The sequence below is a fragment of the Chanos chanos genome, chromosome 8, assembly GCF_902362185.1.
Source record: "Chanos chanos chromosome 8, fChaCha1.1, whole genome shotgun sequence".
Taxonomy (NCBI): Eukaryota; Metazoa; Chordata; class Actinopteri; order Gonorynchiformes; family Chanidae; genus Chanos; species Chanos chanos.
The window spans coordinates 24,501,519-24,520,471 of record NC_044502.1 but is presented as its reverse complement, the minus strand read 5'-3'; the positions used below and the strand labels follow the sequence as shown (position 1 = coordinate 24,520,471).

Sequence of the window (18,953 nt, the reverse complement as noted above, 5' to 3'; positions counted from 1 at the left end):
ACTCATCACTGAACTGAAAACTTTCACATTAATTTGGAGTCTACAGGAAAAATCTGGGAACTTTACAGGGTTTTTTTTTTCCTTCTAATGCTCTCCGAGCTACAGCCGTCATTCTCAGCCCTCATGTTACTGTGTGGAGATTAGGGCTGGTATCTCAGTGCAGTGTTTATCAAAGACAGACAGCTGCTGTCTGGGGGCCAGGAAAGGGGCTCCAGGCTGAGTAGATCAAGGACACGGCCCTTAAATGTGCACACAGCTGTGAACGACCATGAGTACAAACCAAGAACAATACCTGCAGGTCGTTATGTGACATTATCAGGGAGCAGAAGGATGTCCACTGAGCCCTGGGAGTTTTATGATTCCCATCAGGCAGAGGGTGGCAGAGGGCAAATCTAACCCTAACCTGCATTTAAGGAATACAAGAGATCACTGTAAAAACTTCCCTGTAAATTTACATGTTTTTTTTTATAGTGCAGTGACAGGCCCTGTGATGAGTATTGCCACTGAAAGTGAACATATGAACATTAAACCTTTGAGCGTATGAACCTAAAATGTTTGAGTTGGTTCCTTTTTGCTCTTTGCTTTTCTCTCACCTGCACTTTGCACATTTTCCATTGGTGAACAAAATAATAATCATAATAATAATGCATTCCTGACACAGAGTGTAGCCCAAGGCTCCTTTTGCATTGTACAGATAGCACAGATCTATCTCTGTGTCTATTAACGAACCCTGTCCTCTGTCCTGCTCCCAGCCTTTTGTCTGACAGCCAGGGTCCTGAGACCATCTTACATCACCAGCTGATATCTGCAGACATGACAATGGGTGTACAGCACTGGGGCTAATTAACAACGGCACACAAACAAGCCAATGCAACAGGCTGGACTGCGAGTCAGCATGAGACAGGCAGGAAAGGGAGTCATTCTTGTGGCACTGGGAAGAGGGGCTGTTGAAATTCATCACGGTGTGAGAGCACAATTGTGTGAGTGGTAAAGCAGAGCTATCATTTCTGTACTATTCACTGGACTGTCATAGGGCTTCAAGCATCGTGAACTGACAACATTGTAGCCGTGGTAACATATGCCACTGGCAGACATAATCTGTTGATCGGGCACGTGCCACACGTAGAGTTAATTAGAACAGATTAAAATAGCATCTATTGTATGTGGGCTGAAGAACCATTTTAAAGTTTACAAAGCAACTGTATTTTAGACAGAACTATTAAACTTTCATTTATTTTCCTTATTTCACTTCATTGTTATATTAAACTAGTAAATTGGAGTCAGATAAGGTCACACACAGCCAAAAGAGGAGATAATTGCTTTGTTCAGTGCTCACAAAATCTTTACACCCTCCTCTGTGTTCCATCTGCTTAGTCACACCCTTCTCTGTCCCCTCACTGCAGTCAGAGAGAGAGTGGGACCACTGTGTACAATGTAGGTGTGTCTTACAGTGATGCAGGTGTAGCTTACTGTGCAGGTTAAGGGTAAACAAGCACCAGAGATCCTTACAGAGGGCTCTGACTGTAAATAGGTGTGACACCACAGGTGTGAGGGGTCAGGGGTCAGGGGTGTGTTAGCTGAGATAAATCTACACTCTTTGGCTAAAGGACACACCAAAAGGCGTTGAGCTTCTTCTGCAAAAACCACCCGTTGGATATGGTTTACCCATCATACCTTTTCAAAACATCACCCTACGCAAGACTTTGTCCAGAGGCATTGTTGACTAAGCTCATGAGGTGCTAAGCCTGACTGTGTGTGTATGTGTGTGTGTGTGTGTGTGCGCGCGTATGAGTGTGTGTGTGCGAGTATGCATGTGTATGTGCGTGTGTACGCGCGTGCGTTTTTACGAAGCTCACAAGGTGCTGATTGTGTGTGTGTTAGGGGGCTCATTGATGTCTGGATTGCCTATTACCTCCACACTACTTTACGACTTCCATCTCCGTTTCCCTATCATAGACTGCAATCATGAAGCCCGAAACGATACTGCTCTGCATAAAAAAGACTTATTGGATGCTTTTTTGTTTTTTGGTGGTGGTGGTGGCGGTGGGAGGGGGGAGGGGGGAATTATAGCTAAGCGCTATAATTCCAACTGGATGGTCTTCTTCCATCATGTATCACAAGCCTGCAGTTGTTGTTTTCCCTCTGGTAATGCAATTGACCTTCAGTGAATTAGCCTCCTCTGAGCCGGTAAGCTATCTCTCTCTGTCTCTCCTCTTCTGCTGCTTAAGGAATCAGACAGCCAAAGACATGGACTTCAATATCACACACTGCAAATTCTTTAGTGGGGTAATTCATTTGTTCAATTTGAAAATCAGTTTACCAGATGGTGTTTATGCAACTTAAGCCTTGATGAAAGCTTTTCTTTTCTTTTTTTTTCCACCCTAGTTCATTCCTCCCACCCTTCTGTGTTTACCTAACTTTGTCCCTACCGAAATTAACTGATTGGTGACTCTGTTTCAGGCCTTTTATCAATTAAAAAGAATGGTGTCACATGGCCTCTAATTCACAAGCCGTTTATTAGCAAGGCAGTTTCTCATTAAAGAAATTTTAGTCATGCTTTCTCCTTCTCTTCTCTTTTCTTTTGTACAAAAAAAAGAAACATTTTCCAGATTAGATTCAGTTTTATGACGGCATAATTTTGAGATCAATCAGAAAGCCTCTATTCCTTGGTCTAGAGAAGAAATTTAGGATTAATAAATAAATAATCTATGAATGAATATTGTACTCTCCTATCTGAGATTTACAGTCATTATAACAGAACAAACTGGGACCTAAGCCATACATAAAACACAGAGCAAAACTGCTCAGTAATTCCAAAAAAAGTTGTAAATCATCTTTTTTTTTTTTTTTTTTTTAAAGCTATGACTGCTGAAAATGCAAAGAAATACAAGACTAAGGGTTTATGCTAACCTTTTCATGAGCTGTCCTATTCAAGTTCCCATAAACGTATTGTGTATTCTTAAAAACTACTGTTCATTATTAGACTCATTTATATATTTACACTGATGCACCCAGTCAAAGAGCCTGGTATTCACTAGGTCTCTCACCTTCTGAACTCTTCTGAATGTTTAAAAACCTGTTCGTCCCTTACAGTGAACTGTCCATGGAAGAAAGCTTTGGACACAGTCAGACATCTCCTGATTGAGACATCTCTGGACACACTCACACATCTCCTGTTTTAGACAAAGGCAGACATCTCTCCACTCTTTATTGTCATGACCTCTCTGATTTGTGAGTAAACATGCTCTGACAGACTCGTGGCATGGCCAGGGTTTCTACAGCTTAAAGCAAGTTAGATTTAAGACTTTTTAATGCCATTTGGAATGAAATTTAAGACCTACTTTACAATAACCAAAACTGAAGACAATTTTCTTTTAATCAATAACTAGGGGTTTGGGACAATTTTGCCCAAATGTTTAAATGTAACAACTTTAAACGTGACTTTTTCAGTCCAGTGATCTACTTCAAATGTTGAAACAAAAAGTAACACTTTCAAGAGTGGAACACATGGAAAACAATAACAAAAAACAAGATAAAAATCATGAATCATCAGTAAAAAAGGCACAGCTGGCTGAGAATTATAATTCCAAACAGCTATTCTATTGCACTCATAAAGTATTTTGTCTTTTAGGGAAGCATCACATCATGTGAGAACATGCTTGCAAAAAACTGAGAGTCTGTCCCTTGCCATTTAACTTGGATACTGTTTTTTAAAGCTATGGATCTGCAGGCTTTTGTCAGTTCTGCCTCTACCTGTTGTAATGCTGCCATTTTTTCTTTATACCTCTTCCTTAGCGTGTTTGATTTGGTGATGAGCTGGTATCAGAGATGGGGGTGGAGACAAGGGTAGAACAGAACTGGGAATTTGGGAAATACCTGGTCTCTGTTGGTGAAATTGACTCGGCAGTTTTGAGTTTCTCACTCTCACTGCCTCGATTCCCATCGTGCCGAGTTCGAAACACTGCCTGAACAAAATACATAGTGCCTCATATACATTGTCTGGTACTGGTTTCAGCCATGCTGTGAAATCTTGGTTGAATAGCCAATTTTCATTGAATTTGCACTTCCCCATGTCATGTCGCTGCTAGCTATCAGACAGTGCATCGGCTCTGAGCATCCTGGCCGCAAAACAAATACTGGTGTTGCTGGTTCTGCTATCCTGATCTGCATGACGTTAATGCGAGAGGCATTCTGTAAATTATTTAAAAAATAGATTTTTACCAATTATTTTGAGATTTCAAATTGCAATGTCAGAAAAAAAACTAATCATACAATCCTACTTCCCATGTCTTCGCATTTTTAAGACTTTTGAAAGACTGATTTAAGACATTTTAATACCAATTAAGGCCTTGCTTTTAGATGAATGAATTTAATGCCTTTTAAGACTTTTTAAGGATAACTGTATGAACCCTGTATGGCAGACCTAAAGGGGTGTTCTTCTCATCTCTTCACTAAACACTGCTTTACAATCCTCCTTACATTCTGTTTTCTTCCCCTTTTCTCTTTTTGTGGTCGTGTTTAACTGATGTTGCAGTGCATCCTGTAGGAAGCATCAGTGGCCTGGTTGGGATTAAATAGCTTTCTGTGAGTGATGGTAAAATGCACTTAAAAAGGACTTCATAAAAGTCATATTTTCACAGGGCTGCTCTGTGCTTCTTCAGCATTTGATATAATTTATGGATGACTGAAAGAGGATGTGTATGGTGAGACACATCTGTATACAGCTAAGGCTGAGCTGAAGAAAGAGATGGGACTGGTAAGTGCACATCTGCAAAAAATTCTTGGAATAAACAAGACAAGCTTTTAGAAATGTCGATAGACATCCATTTCTGTGCCGTGTTTAGCTGTAGAAGAGAAAGAGACAATACAAATACACATTAATGACATCTGTCCCTGGTTACCGACAGTGGAGAGCACAACCCTTCCATTTAGCCATTTGTACATGCCTACACACACACACACACACACACACACACACACACACACACTTTTATCCTTATGGCGTAGATAAGATTCACCTCTAAATGTGATCTGCTGGAGTGGGGGAGCACTTGAGCCCAGCGTCAGGACTAATAGATTTTTTAAAAGCGCAGTATAGCCTGTTCTATTCCTCTTAACAGCTTCTTTATCAAAAATGTATGAACTTTCTGAGAGGACTCGTCCTCGACGGATTGATCAGTTCGTTTGATTCCTTGGATCTATGCCCATTCACCCTGTGAGTGAGTGAAATCTGCCAATGTGGAGCACCAGGCCAGGAGCTCCACCTGTTTATCAAACACGGAGTCATCACTGGATGGCTCCACCTGTGTATCAAACACAGTCATCACTGGAGACACTTTAAGGTAAAAATTATATAAGGAGCTCAAATATAGCTATGGGTTAGAAAACGCCATCTGACCCAAAGACTTATAGTTTTATTTGAAATGTGTGATGTTACTGTGACTGAATAATATTCACCTCCATACTGTCAATGCTTTTCAGACAAGGGTGTTAGGTAAGAGTGTTAGGTTTTGTGTTGGTGTGTTAGCACTTCATTCTTCTGATAAGAGTTTTGTGTAAGTGTGTTAGTACTTCATTCTTCTGATAAGAGTGTTAGGTTTTGTGTTAGTGCATTAGCACTGCGTTCTTCTGATGAGAATGTTAGGTTTTTTGTTAGAATGCTAGTTTATTAGCTCCAGATTTTTCTGACAACAGTGTTAGCAGTAGACGGTTTGTTATTTTTTAACAGGGGGGATGGCCCAATGGTCACTGACACTACTCTATAGAATATATAGGGGGATGGCAGGCTAACAAGGGGGATGCATTTTGGTCATTTTGCTATCAAGGGGGATGGCATCCCCCCTCATCCCCCTACAAATTGCCTACTGAGTGTTAGTGAGTGTGTAGAGCAGGTTTTGTGTTAGTGTGTTAGTTTGTGACTCTTCTAATGTGAATGTTAGAGTCTAATTTGGGGTGTGTCTGTGCTCAGGCCGGCATAATCAGCATGCGTCACGAGGTCTTTCATTAAACACAATCATGTCACCTAATCAAGACCAATTCATTTTTTTTACATCCCACATTTTATATATTTATTCAAATCATCATTTCCACTGGTCTGTCAGAGACTGTGATTGCACTTGTAGCTGAGGGCTGTTTTGTCTAAGTTCACAATAAACGTGTTAGTGGTGCCTGTGCTATCTGAAGATGTTTATTGAGAAATACGCCTGAAGGAACTCTGAAAACGGAGAACAGAATTATCCCGAAGCTGGTCTGAAAAAAAAAAACCCCAAACAACAACAACAAAAAAGCCCCTAAATTATTACTGGCTTTGAAACCCGTCAGAACCTTGGTTTGTGTCATGTGTGTAATAGCACTGGCTAAATGATTAAGCTCTTTTTCCCTAACTTTACAACCTGTTGGCTCCTTATGCGTTATGTTGTCTTTTAACATTGTCACAGCACTGTAGGACTGTAGGACTTTATACTGAAAGATATAACTGTGATAACAACTAACTTGGCAACAGTTCATAAATGCTACAGTGCTTGCTGGGTTACAGAGCCAGAGTGTTAATTCACTTTGCCAATTTAGATGTGCAGCGTTTCAACTGGTAGAATCTTTTCCCCAGTTCAGTTCATGAATCATTAGAACTCAACAGGAAGGCATCACACCCTCCAAATTAGCATCAAATTAGCATTCACAACAATGACAATTACTGATTAAACAAAATCAAACCCTCACATCATTTACTTTAATATTAATAATATCAAATATATGAACAGGCGTGAGGTGGCAGTCACATGTGCAGAAGAGAGCAACAGGCTCGGTGCAGTCTGTAACATGCTACAGCTCTGTGACTCATACAGTCTTTGTTACTCCTTAGGAATTACAAAAGGCTGCTGTAATCCTTCGCCCAGACAGGACCGGAAACAGCACCAGATCCCGATAAGATCCAACTGCCAAAAAACGAGTGCTTCTAAATTTTGAGAATGAGGGAGAGAGAGAGACATAGAGAGAGAGAGAAAGAAATGCAACAGGAGCAGTGTCTGAGGTGATGTGCTGACAATCCCAGATGCTCAGCACTGTTCTCACCTCATGTGGGCCTAGGTTATTACTATCAGATCCAAAATCTTATCAGCGCCAGCTCACTGCCGGCAAGTCTCTCTCTCTCTCTCTCTCTCTCTCTTTCACACACACATACACACGCAGATACACAAACACACTCAGTAACAGGCTGGAGGGCGGGTGTGTGTGGGCCATACTATACCTTGGGTGGCTGGGACAGAGGTTGTGGTGATGGTGTTGATGGTAATAACTGGGGGGAAAGCAGGGGGACGGGCATCTGGATGAAAACACAAAACATAAAACATAAGAGATGAGAAAACGAAGGAATGATGGGATGACAGACATGATGGATGAGTGATGGAGCATATCAGTTCTAATTCAGTAAACATCTTTAGAATCATTACTTCATCTGTATAAGTAAAACACACGTAATGATGAAAGGGCTCAGCCAAATTAAACTGTAGAATGATTCATAATCTGGTTACAACTACTATAATTTAAAAAAAATTGAAGTCCTTAACCAAATCATTAACCCAGTGACAGCACATCTGGCAGAAAACACAAAGGCTAAAATATAAGAGCAAAATGAAGGGATGAATCATGGACTAATCAAGACTGGCAGCATGATACATCTCTTGATGATGTTTATGAGCTCTGTGACTGTAGAATGAACCGTATGAAGGCAGGTTTAACCATGACCGCAGTGCATTCCGATACCATCAAACCTCCCCTGACACCTGTTAATAAACACCATGAGCTGTAATGACTACTGAAATCAAAAATCAAATAAAATCATTTATTTCCCATGACATCCGTAGGTGATTTGAGGCATTTATACTTTTGGTAATTATGTCTGGACAAATTGGCACTGGCACTACATTATTGAAACTTGCTACTAAAGTTCGTAATTCCCCGAATTTACCACAAAGTCCCCAAAATGGACCAAATAAATCAACCTGAACCGCAGTGAATGAAACAATGAAAAATCAAAAAGTCTGTGAAAGAAAAATCAGCAGTGATGCTTCACAGGGTTTGGTCTTTCAAAATTCAAGGCCTCTCGATCGGATTGGTATTTCATTCCGATCGAAATGTTTACAATGAAGCATTTTCATTCCGACTGAGCTTGAATCTGATTATTAATGGAATATTAGGCTCCGTGTAAATGCACCTACTGTCACATCATGGTATTACACTGTTTCTCACACTCTGACCTTAGGCCAGGCTGAGTGTTGGGGTCAGGAATGGTAAAGTCAGTGTCCTCTTTGGCCTCTGCTTCTGCAAAGCCAAGTCAGCCACGTCATTAGCATCTGAATGATTTAGCCCAGTGAAGAGCCATGGGTAAACATCAGTGAAATGAGGAGAATAGGATGGATGAGAAAAATGGATGGGGAAGAAAGGAAACAGATGATAAAAAAATGATGCTGGCTGTGCTGTTGTCTACGCACCTTGTGGAGACAGACAGACAGTACAGGACTAACATCTGTGCTGAGTGAAACCAGCCCAGCAGTCTCTGTCTCTCAGACCTCCCCCTGAGCACACACACACACACACACACACACACACACACACACACACACACGTATACACGTATGCCCACACTCATATACACACACATGTGTACACACAGACACACGTACGTGCATGCACACACACACACACACACACAAACACAAACACACTTTCCTGCTTTGTTGTCTATGTTTCATCAGGAGATCGCAGTGGGGACCCAGAAACAGTTCCCCTCACTAATGATACAACATCCAGTGAGATGGAACAGTACAAGAGAGAGAGAGAGAAGAAGAGAGAAGGGGGGGGGGGCAGAGAGGGAGAGACAAAAAGCCCCTTTCACACATGCACTGCAACCCTAAAATAATCAGGATTCTAACTGGAGGGGCCTTATGTATGAACGCAAATGTTCGAATCGAATCGGATTCTAAACAGCGCTTATTCTACCAGCCCCTAATACAAACATTTTCTCGTCACGTGGGTCCATGTGTGAATAGAACAGATTATAGTCCGGAGTGTGCACAGCGAGCAAGTGGGCATGTTGATACCATTTCTGACATGCGACTGGCGCAAAACCGGAATAATACAAACATCCAAGGATGCAGAAGAAGGGTCATTTACACAAAGACGCCAATGAAAATGTCTAACTGGAGAGACGACAAGATTCGGTAGCTTCTGTCGGTAAGGGTCGACGGTGAAATCGTCAGTCAAATGTTGGTATCCTCATCCGCCTTTTTTGATATGTTGTAAACAAAACACTGCGATTTTCGCAGAGTACTTTTTGCGTCATGTCCTGCCTCCTGCACGCTCTACCCAGGTACCACCCCCCGCCTAAACCAAATGGAGTATTTCGAGTAGGTGAGAATGCGTCTGACACTGACAGTCTCCTGTTGTGTGCTACATGTGAAAGGGCAGCTTCGGAGAGAATGCAAACCTGATTCTGCATATGTGAAAATGGCTAGCTAGAGAGAGAGGGAGAGAGACCTCCCTCACCTCCACATAGGAGAAAAACACGGGTGACTGTGGCTGCATCTGCATCAGTAGTTACTGTAAACACAAGCCACCTGGTGACATTATTAGCTTTTAAACTTAAAATATGAAACTAAAAAGAATAAAAACCAGAAGATTATTAGTATATGTTGCTGATGAAATTGTCTCTGTTATACACTTGCTTATGGTCAAACCTTGCCACAGGTAAATGCAGATCACACCTCAAAAAAAACCCTCCATCACAGTCACACACAAATCATGCATTTAATTTGTTTAATTTTAAATATGTATTGAATGCAGATAAAAGCACAGGAGGTGTTTAGTGAGTGCATGCCATCAGCATTCATTCACACAGCACTATGTGGTTTTGCTCTGGTTTTATCTGGGAGCACTGGAATTGCTTCCTGAAGGTTCTGGAAAAAAAGCAGTGCTTGTGAAGATTTCTATGTCTGGCATGGCCATAAAGTTGCTTTATGGATGACGAGTTGTCAGGGCTAAGTTGTTATCTGCCTAATGCTACAGAGATTCACTGCACTGTCAGCATCAGCATGCTTCTTCTCTTCTCTTCTCTTCTCTTCTCTTCTCTTCTCTTCTCTTCTCTTCTCTTCTCTTCTCTTCTCTTCTCTTCTCTTCTCTTCTCTTCTCTTCTCTTCTCTTCTCTTCTCCTCTCTCTTTTTTTTTCTGGGCAGTGCTCTTGGAGTAGGTCATCCATGCTGATTACTCTTGCCAGAGATGATGAGCTTTCATGCATTAAAACCTCAAATCAGTTTCTGCAGTATGAAGAAAAAAACTGAGCAGCTTTACTGGCATATTTCTTTAGAAAAATCAATGGAGCACAATGTACTGCATGGTTATTAATCTTGACTGACTCCATTAATGTGAAGCATTAATTCTTCTCCATGTTCTCTAATACATACATGTCTAGACACCATGGCTGTGTTATGGGTCAAACAATTCAATACAGCTTGACAGCAGAAAGGAAAGACCAAATAAACAACCAAAAAGATTGCTCTCACCACTAACGGTGTTACACACAAAACTAAACCCCGCATTGTTTTTTTTACTATTATTATTATTAGTATTTTACTTTTCTCACAATAAAAAGACTTCATTCCAGCATGAGGCTTGTTTGAATGCTAATGCTTTACCTCGGCTGGTGTGGGAAACGAGAGGGCTGATTGGATGCGGGGCTGGCGCTGTGCATTTTTTTTTTTTTTTTTTGTCAGAGTGACTGGGGGCTCAGCGGTGGGTGCAGTTTAATTGACGTTATCTCATCATGAACTGTGAACACCCAGCAGATGTTCAGGATCAGCAGTGTCAATAGCTCATTAAAAACTTGGCAGAGAAGAGAATCTATAGACCATGCTAAAGTCTCAGCCCACATCACTGTGTCAATGTTTAGACCAGTTTGTTTAAAGAAAATATATGAAAAAAAGAGAAAAAAACAAGGTAACCCTACAGTGTATCAGAGGATTAGAGTTGACCGACTGTCAAAGAAGAGCTGAGTTAAACAGGGTCACAACAGGAAGTGTTTTCATCTCACATTACAATGCACGCCTGCAGGCTGAGTGAGTGTGTGTGTGTGTGATTGGGAGGGAGCACCTTTAAATCTGGGCTATGATACTCCACCTCCAAGACCAAATAAATAAATAAATAAATAAACAAACAAATAAATAAATAAATATATGGATGAAAACAACCCACAGCCAGTAATGCCAATTCCCTTTACACAGCTCTGAGAACTCAAACTATTTAGCGATCTCTGCCTTCTTTTTTATGTTTCCACCCCCCCGGTACACTCAGTGAAATGCCAGATATTTCACCTGAAATGAAGGCAAATGCATGCGTGAACACAGACTCATACAGTAGGGTGGGGAGGTGGGGGGAGAAGGACTGGGGGCAGAGAGGGCGATGTGAAAGTTGTGAGGATGTTAATGTTTGTGTCATTTTATGACAGGTGAGCCTGTACACAGGGGGGTTCTTTCTGAAATACAATCACAAAACATCAAAACAGAGAAAGAAAAAAAACCCAGTTCAAATCATACAGTGACAGAGTTATCATCTAGACCTCAGTAATGATGTTCCCTTCAAAACCAGCCTGACTCTAATGCACAACTTCCACTGTTCCTTTGAGGTTACAGCTCGTTCTCGCAAGGGAATTAAACCCGTCAGGTATTCCACAACACAGCTAATAAAGAAAACACTGTTTTGCCTGGCAATCTTCAAATGGCAAGAAAAGACAGGACAGATACAGGTGCAAATATCCTCTGTCTCTTTGCAGAGACAACACAAAGATGTAATGTCAATAAGTGCCAGATAAGATGATCATTTGCCTCAGTGTAGAGAAGTGAATTTGGCTAGTTACATATTTTCCTTCCTGCAGAGTCAATGGCGGAGAGAGAGAGAGAGAGAGAGAGAGAGAGAGAGAGAGAGAGAGATATGAATAACTATAAGTACGGAAGAATCTGCCATTGGCTGTTCCCTGGAGTGACTGACTCCAATTAAAGCCTAATGAAGGGGAGGCTGGTGAATCTGCCCTCATTAATTGCTCTGGCAGATAGTATCAAACGTTTGTGCGTGTATGTGTGTGTGTGTGTGTGTGTGCGTGTGTGTGTGTGTGTTTGTGTTTGTGTATGTGTGCGTGTGTATGGAGCAGACAGGCTGTTCTCTCTGTGATATGGCTGTGGGACAGACAGCCCCATCTCTCTAACTAGGCCCTATAATGAAAAACACTCTCTCTAACATATTGCAAGGGGAGGAGGAGACTTTGCGGCCATTACAATGCAAATGAGCACTGAAAAATGCCAATGACACAATTGCACTCAACGTTATACTCCACGTAAATACATTTACATGATGCCACACACACAAACTGACAGGTCTGCAGTGCCTGTGGGTCCTTTCTACGGGAAATATCTCTGGTTTCCACGTAAATGAAATCTTCTGATTGTGTCCATTTGTCTTGGTTTTGCTCAGACGAATGTGGTCTTTTGTCAGAGCCAGGTTGGTGTAATTATTAGCCAGTGAGAGGAACTCTAACAAATACACATAACAATGTCTTTAACAGAGCTGTTCTGTCTGTATGCAGTTACCAGTGCACATTACTCCTGCGAGGTCTAAAGCACAACAGGCAGGAAAAGACTCTAACTCATACACTGAGTACACTTCCCAGGCAACAAACAGCTCCCCACATTCTGTTGTAGCTCAGACTGATGCAACCTCATGCTTAGATTCAGAAAACCAGACAAAAATATTTCTAAAAATACCCCATAGAGCTGTAACATTACAACACTACTGAACACAAAATATGAGGTCTGTAATTGTACATATTAAACAGCATGAATATTGCTGACAGTTCAGTGCTTTAACAGGTGGTGTTTATGCATCCTGTAGCTCTGCTCTGGTCCTTCGTTACTGCTGTTTGATGGAGGTAAATACAGTTTTTCACTTTTCTCTTTTAAGCTGACCACTACATTAATGTGAAATTGCCATTTTAATGGGTAAGACAGCTATAGCTGGACTGACTGCCTTTTGTGGTAAGCAGTGGCTTACATATGAGTTTAGTGAATATGGCAACCAAATAACTCGCTTCAGCTTCAGCTTTCTGCTGTTATATTTACAGTTAGCCATGTAGGAAGGTAAAAGAAATGAAAGTTGATTGCCTGCTTCTCATTTTGGGCTGATGTTTCAATGACAGGAATATTTGTTGAGAAAACAGATGTGTCACTAATGGTGACTGGTGATAATAAGAATCACTGCTAGTTGTGGCGCACACACACACATATATGTGTGTGCGTGTGGGTTGAAGCTTGTTTCAGGTATTAAACAGGTGACTGTGCTGTCTTGATGAGACGGTTAATTGATGAGAAGATAAGACCAAACTGTTACACAAGGATTTCAGCAACTTCACTACTCAGATCCCTAATAAATATGGGACTGCAAAAGTGTTGCCAAAATCATAGACTAACAATGAAAAACAAAGAAATCAAACAACAAATGAAAAACAAAACCCAAGTCACACTGCAATAAGATCCTTTTTGTAGTGCCTTTTGATTTTTGCAACTTCAATTTGGCTGAGGGGTCAAAGGCCCTGTGACATGGCTCATAGAGCACAGCAGCCACACTGCTACAGGGCGGAACTCCGTGTGTGGACAACAGTACTGTAACAGAGGGGAAACACTGTATGTGGATGACGGTACTGTAACAGAGGGGAACTCCGTGTGCGGACAACAGTACTGTAACAGAGGGGAAACACTGTATGTGGATGACGGTACTGTAACAGAGGGGAAACACTGTGTGTGGATGACAGTACTGTAACAGAGGGGAGCTCTGTGTGTGGATGACAGTACTGTAACAGAGGGGAAACTATGTGTGGATGATGGTACTGTTACAAAGGGGAGCTCTATGTGTGGATGACAGTACTGTAACAGAGGGGAAACTCTGTGTGTGGATGACAGTACTATAACAGAGGGGAGCTCTGTGTGGATGACAGTACTGTAACAGAGGGGAACTCTGTGTGTGGATGACAGTACTATAACAGAGGGTAAACTCTGTGTGTGGATGATGGTACTGTTACAAAGGGGAGCTCTGTGTGTGGATGACAGTACTGTAACAGAGGGGAGCTCTGTGTGTGGATGATGGTACTGTAACAGAGGGGAACTCTGTGTGTGGATGACAGTACTGTAACAGAGGGGAGCTCTGTGTGTGGATGACAGTACTGTAACAGAGGGGAAACTATGTGTGGATGATGGTACTGTTACAAAGGGGAGCTCTATGTGTGGATGACAGTACTGTAACAGAGGGGAAACTCTGTGTGTGGATGACAGTACTGTAACAGAGGGGAAACTCTGTGTGTGGATGACGGTACTGTAACAGAAGGGAAACTCTGTGTGTGGATGACGGTACTGTAACAGAGGGGAAACTCTGTGTGTGGATGACAGTACTGTAACAGAGGGGAAACTCTGTGTGTGGATGACGGTACTGTAACAGAGGGGAAACTCTGTGTGGATGATGGTACTGTTACAAAGGGGAGCTCTGTGTGGATGACAGTACTGTAACAGAGGGGAAACTCTGTGTGGATGATGGTACTGTTACAAAGGGGAGCTCTGTGTGGATGACAGTACTGTAACAGAGGGGAAACTCTGTGTGTGGATGACAGTACTGTAACAGAGGGGAAACTCTGTGTGTGGATGACGGTACTGTAACAGAAGGGAAACTCTGTGTGTGGATGACGGTACTGTAACAGAAGGGAAACTCTGTGTGTGGATGACGGTACTGTAACAGAGGGGAAACTCTGTGTGTGGACGACAGTTACAGAGGGGGAACTCTGTGTGTGGATGACAGTTACAGTGTACAGTAAGAGTGGGTGAGGGGAAGGCAGAGGTAACATTTATTGGGTTAAACTCAGACTGTAACCAGATTACAGCCTGCAGTGTGTGTGTGGACCTGTTTGTTCCACACCACGCCAGGCCTGTGACCGCTCAGGAAACATGGTCTAAAGATTTTTTTTTTTTCTCTTCACCATAATCAGTTTCATTTCAAAAAACAATATATGCTTTGTTGTTTAACTTCACAGTAGTCTGGGGAAAAATAAAAGGTGTTACTCAGAGATCTGGTTTAGGGTTGTAGAGGGCCTGGATACTGGGTCAGAGATCTGGTTTAGGGTTGTAGAGGGCCTGGATACTGGGTCAGAGATCTGGTTTAGGGTTGTAGAGGACCTGGATACTGGGTCAGAGATCTGGTTTAGGGTTGTAGAGGGCCTGGATACTGGGTCAGAGATCTGGTTTAGGGTTGTAGAGGGTCTGGATACTGGGTCAGAGATCTGGTTTAGGGTTGTAGAGGGTCTGGATACTGGGTCAGATATCTGGTTAAGGGTTGTAGAGGGTCTGGATACTGGGTTTGGGAACCAAGGAGTGTTCTCTTACAGAGTGAGAACAAAGCTGATTCTTTTTTTGTTTTTTTAATGCTTTGTGCAGCAGTGAGACCTCACTGACAGATGCTGGGAAAATAAAAAGAATGATCATAAAACATGCAGTTTTCATTTCCAGAAATGTCAGGAGGGAAATGCGTAGTAGTAATTGGACATTAAAAAGGGTTTATTTTGACTGTGAGTGATGTCTGAAATGTTTATTAAACACTCTCCCTCTTACTGTTTCTTACTGCTCATGCATGAACTGATAATCAGTAATCCACTTGCTTTTGATATTTACTATACGTTTTGTGAATATGAAATATGAAAACCAGTAAACCAGACTGTACTTGCTAAGCTGTTATATGTGAGAAACAGCTGACTAAAATACTGAGGGCAAGTATACTGAATAGTATACTTCAATACTGAATATTTGCCACTGAGAACTGAATATGTGAGGGCTACTTAGCCGTGGAGGGCCATGGAGCTGGTATATTTCTCATGATCAAACTGTGTCACAATAAACTGAATAAAAACACACAGATGGCATCTGAGGTTTGCCTGTGTGTATGTATGTGTGAGTCTATGTTCATGTGTGCGTGTATGTGTGTGTGTGCATGTGTCCATGCGCATGCATACATGTGTGTACGTGTGTGTCCATGCACGTGCATATGGGTGTCTGTGTGTGTGTGTGTGTGTGTCCAGGTGCATGTGTGCGTGTACAGAACACTGAAGGGTGTCAGTGCACTCTGCTTACAAGGCCTCCTCTCATGAGCTGTGTGTGTGTGTGTATGTGTGCGTGTGTTAAGCTGAGAGTCTGAGTGAAACCAGACGTAAGGCTGAGCACTTACAGGGTCTGTCTAGCGTTCTGTCTCCACATTAGCAATTCTAATGTCGGGCATGATTTGCGGCTGAATTACAGTAGGTATTAAAGCAATGTGCAGACTTCAAAGTCATCAAAGGCCCAGGCAGGCTCCATTACGTCCCAGGCTGCTTTTTAACAGAACAGGTTTCTCTGTTCCATTACCCCCCCCCCCCCGCCCCCCCCCTCCCCCTTAGCCCCTCCATTCCTCTCCCTCTCCTCACACTGTCCCTCTGAGTTCATCAGACTGGGCCTGATCTGCAGACAGCACTGTGACTCTCCACACAGCCAGAGAAGCCATGATGCACAGAGACAACACTAAACATGGCCAATGAAAAGATCAAATAAGAGACTATAAGACAAGCACTGCATGTGTGACAATGAGAGGAAAGCGATGTTTTAACAGCAAGAGCAAGACTTTTAGACTGTTGAGGAACTGAGGATGTCAAAGCAGGAGAGTGATGGTGGTGAGGGTGATAAGGATGATGAGTGTGATGAAGATGACTGTGATGGACATGACGAGGGTGATGATGATGAAGATAATGATGACAACGAGGATGATAAAGATGACAGAGATGATGAGGGTGATAAGGGTGATAAAGATGAAGATGGAGGGGTGATGAAGATGATAAAGATGATGAAGATGAGAGCCAGGTTGATGAAGATGATAAAGATGATGATGAAGATAATGTGAGTCAGGGTAATGATGATAAAGATGATGAAAGTAATGATGGTGATGAGGGTAATGAGGGTTTGTCTTCTCGGTAGAACATGCTAAACTGTCTAAAGACTCAGTCGTGGTCATATTCTGTGACTGTGTGCAGGTCCAGTTTTGTCTGCAGTGTTTGTGCCGTTCTTGCTGAGTGTTCACTTGCTGAATTCTCTGGATCTTTCTGGAGGAGGTAGCAAGCAGTTGAAAGGCCTAGTCAGGACCGGGGGGCTGTGTGTGTGTGTGTGTGTGTGAGAGAGAGAGAGGTGGTGTGTGTGTGTGTGATGATCCTGTGTCTTGGAGAAGTTGTTTGTGTTTGAGTTGCTGTGTGTGTGTGTGAGAGAGAGAGGTAGTGTGTGTGTGTGTGTGTGAGAGAGAGAGAGAGAGGTGGTGTGTGTGTGTGTGTGATGATCCTGTGTCTTGGAGAAGTCGTTTGTGTTTGAGTTGCTGTGTGTGTGTGTGAGAGAGAGAGGTAGTGTGTGTGTGTGTGTGTGTGTGTGTGTGAGAGAGAGAGAGAGAGGTGGTGTGTGTGTGTGTGTGTGTGTGTGTGTGTGTGTGTGTGTGTGTGTGTGTGTGTGTGTGATGATCCTGTGTCTTGGAGAAGTTGTTTGTGTTTGAGTTGCTGTGTGTGTGTGTGAGAGAGAGAGGTAGTGTGTGTGTGATGGGCCTGTGTGTTGGAGAAGTCATGTGTGTGTGAGTTGCTGTGTGTGTGTGAGAAGTTGTGTGTATGGCTGGGAGGCTTTGTGTTTCTGGGGCTTTGTGGCTGAAGCATGGCCCCTGTGGTTTCTTCTCTTGTTTTCTGATGAGTGTTCTACCTGCCAAACTCTCCTGGGAGAGAACGTGTGAAAAGCTTGTTGCCATGATAGCAGTGTTGGCTGACAGGGAATGACACTGAACCAGGCTAAATTCTCTCAACATGCAACATGAGTCAACCAAGCCAAAATTTGTGGCTAGTCGCCAACAATAGAGTCGCATCATCTACAAACAACTTTGTACACACACTTACTCACCCACCCACTCACACATGTTCAACCACACACACAAGCGCATACACACACACACACACACACACACACACACAAAATATACAACCAAACACTCACATACACAACCACACACGAGCACACACACACACACACACACACACACACACAGAGTTTACGCTAAGTAGCGTGCCTATGAATACTGCAATCTCACAAACCTGTTACTCATGACCTCTGCAGTGAATTTTGATGATGACTGAAAATGCTGTCTTATCTCTTCACCGAACCCTCCATAGTCAATGCCTAAACCTTCATTTCCAAACACATCCAGTTTATTTCCACAGACTTAAAAAAAAGTCTTGCTATTTCTGTGAGGGTTCAGCAGAGAGGCATGATATCAGAGAAGAGACGCATTCATGGCGGAAAACAGTTAGATTAGCCTGGGATGGAGTGATAAAAAGAAGGAAAATGTCATTGAGATCAATGTATTCACCAGTGTGGCTGAGAGAGAAAGAAAGAAAGAAAGAGAGAGAGAGAGAGAGAGAGAGAGAGAGAGAGAGAGAGAGAGAGGGGACCTACCATAAACGTAGAGGATGTAGTCATCATACGACTCGCCTACAGAATTGGAGGCGACGCAGCGGTACGTGCCGTTGTAGGACTTGTTGAGATTTTCGATATACAGATCAGTGCCAGCGATGACAGCATGAGCAGGCACATCATCGTCCACCTTCACCCAGTTCACTTGCTGAGGCCTGCAGAAACACACACACAAACAGAACTGTAAACATACACACAGACACAAACAGACCAATAAACACTCACACAGACACAAACAGACCAAAAAACACTCACACAGACACAAACAGACCAATAAACACTCACAGAGACACAAACAGACCAATAAACGCTCACACAGACACAAACAGACCAATAAACACTCACACAGACACAAAC

General features: G+C 42.5%; 1 protein-coding gene across 1 annotated transcript in view; it reads right to left on the bottom strand.

The window, feature by feature from the left end:
- The window catches only part of cadm1a (cell adhesion molecule 1a), a 230,488-nt gene that overhangs the window by 21,544 nt on the left and 189,991 nt on the right, over positions 1-18,953 (bottom strand). The window contains exon 8 of the mRNA XM_030783002.1: positions 18,579-18,751. Within this exon, the coding sequence (XP_030638862.1) occupies positions 18,579-18,751 (173 nt within the window). The remainder of the gene's footprint in view (positions 1-18,578; positions 18,752-18,953) is intronic.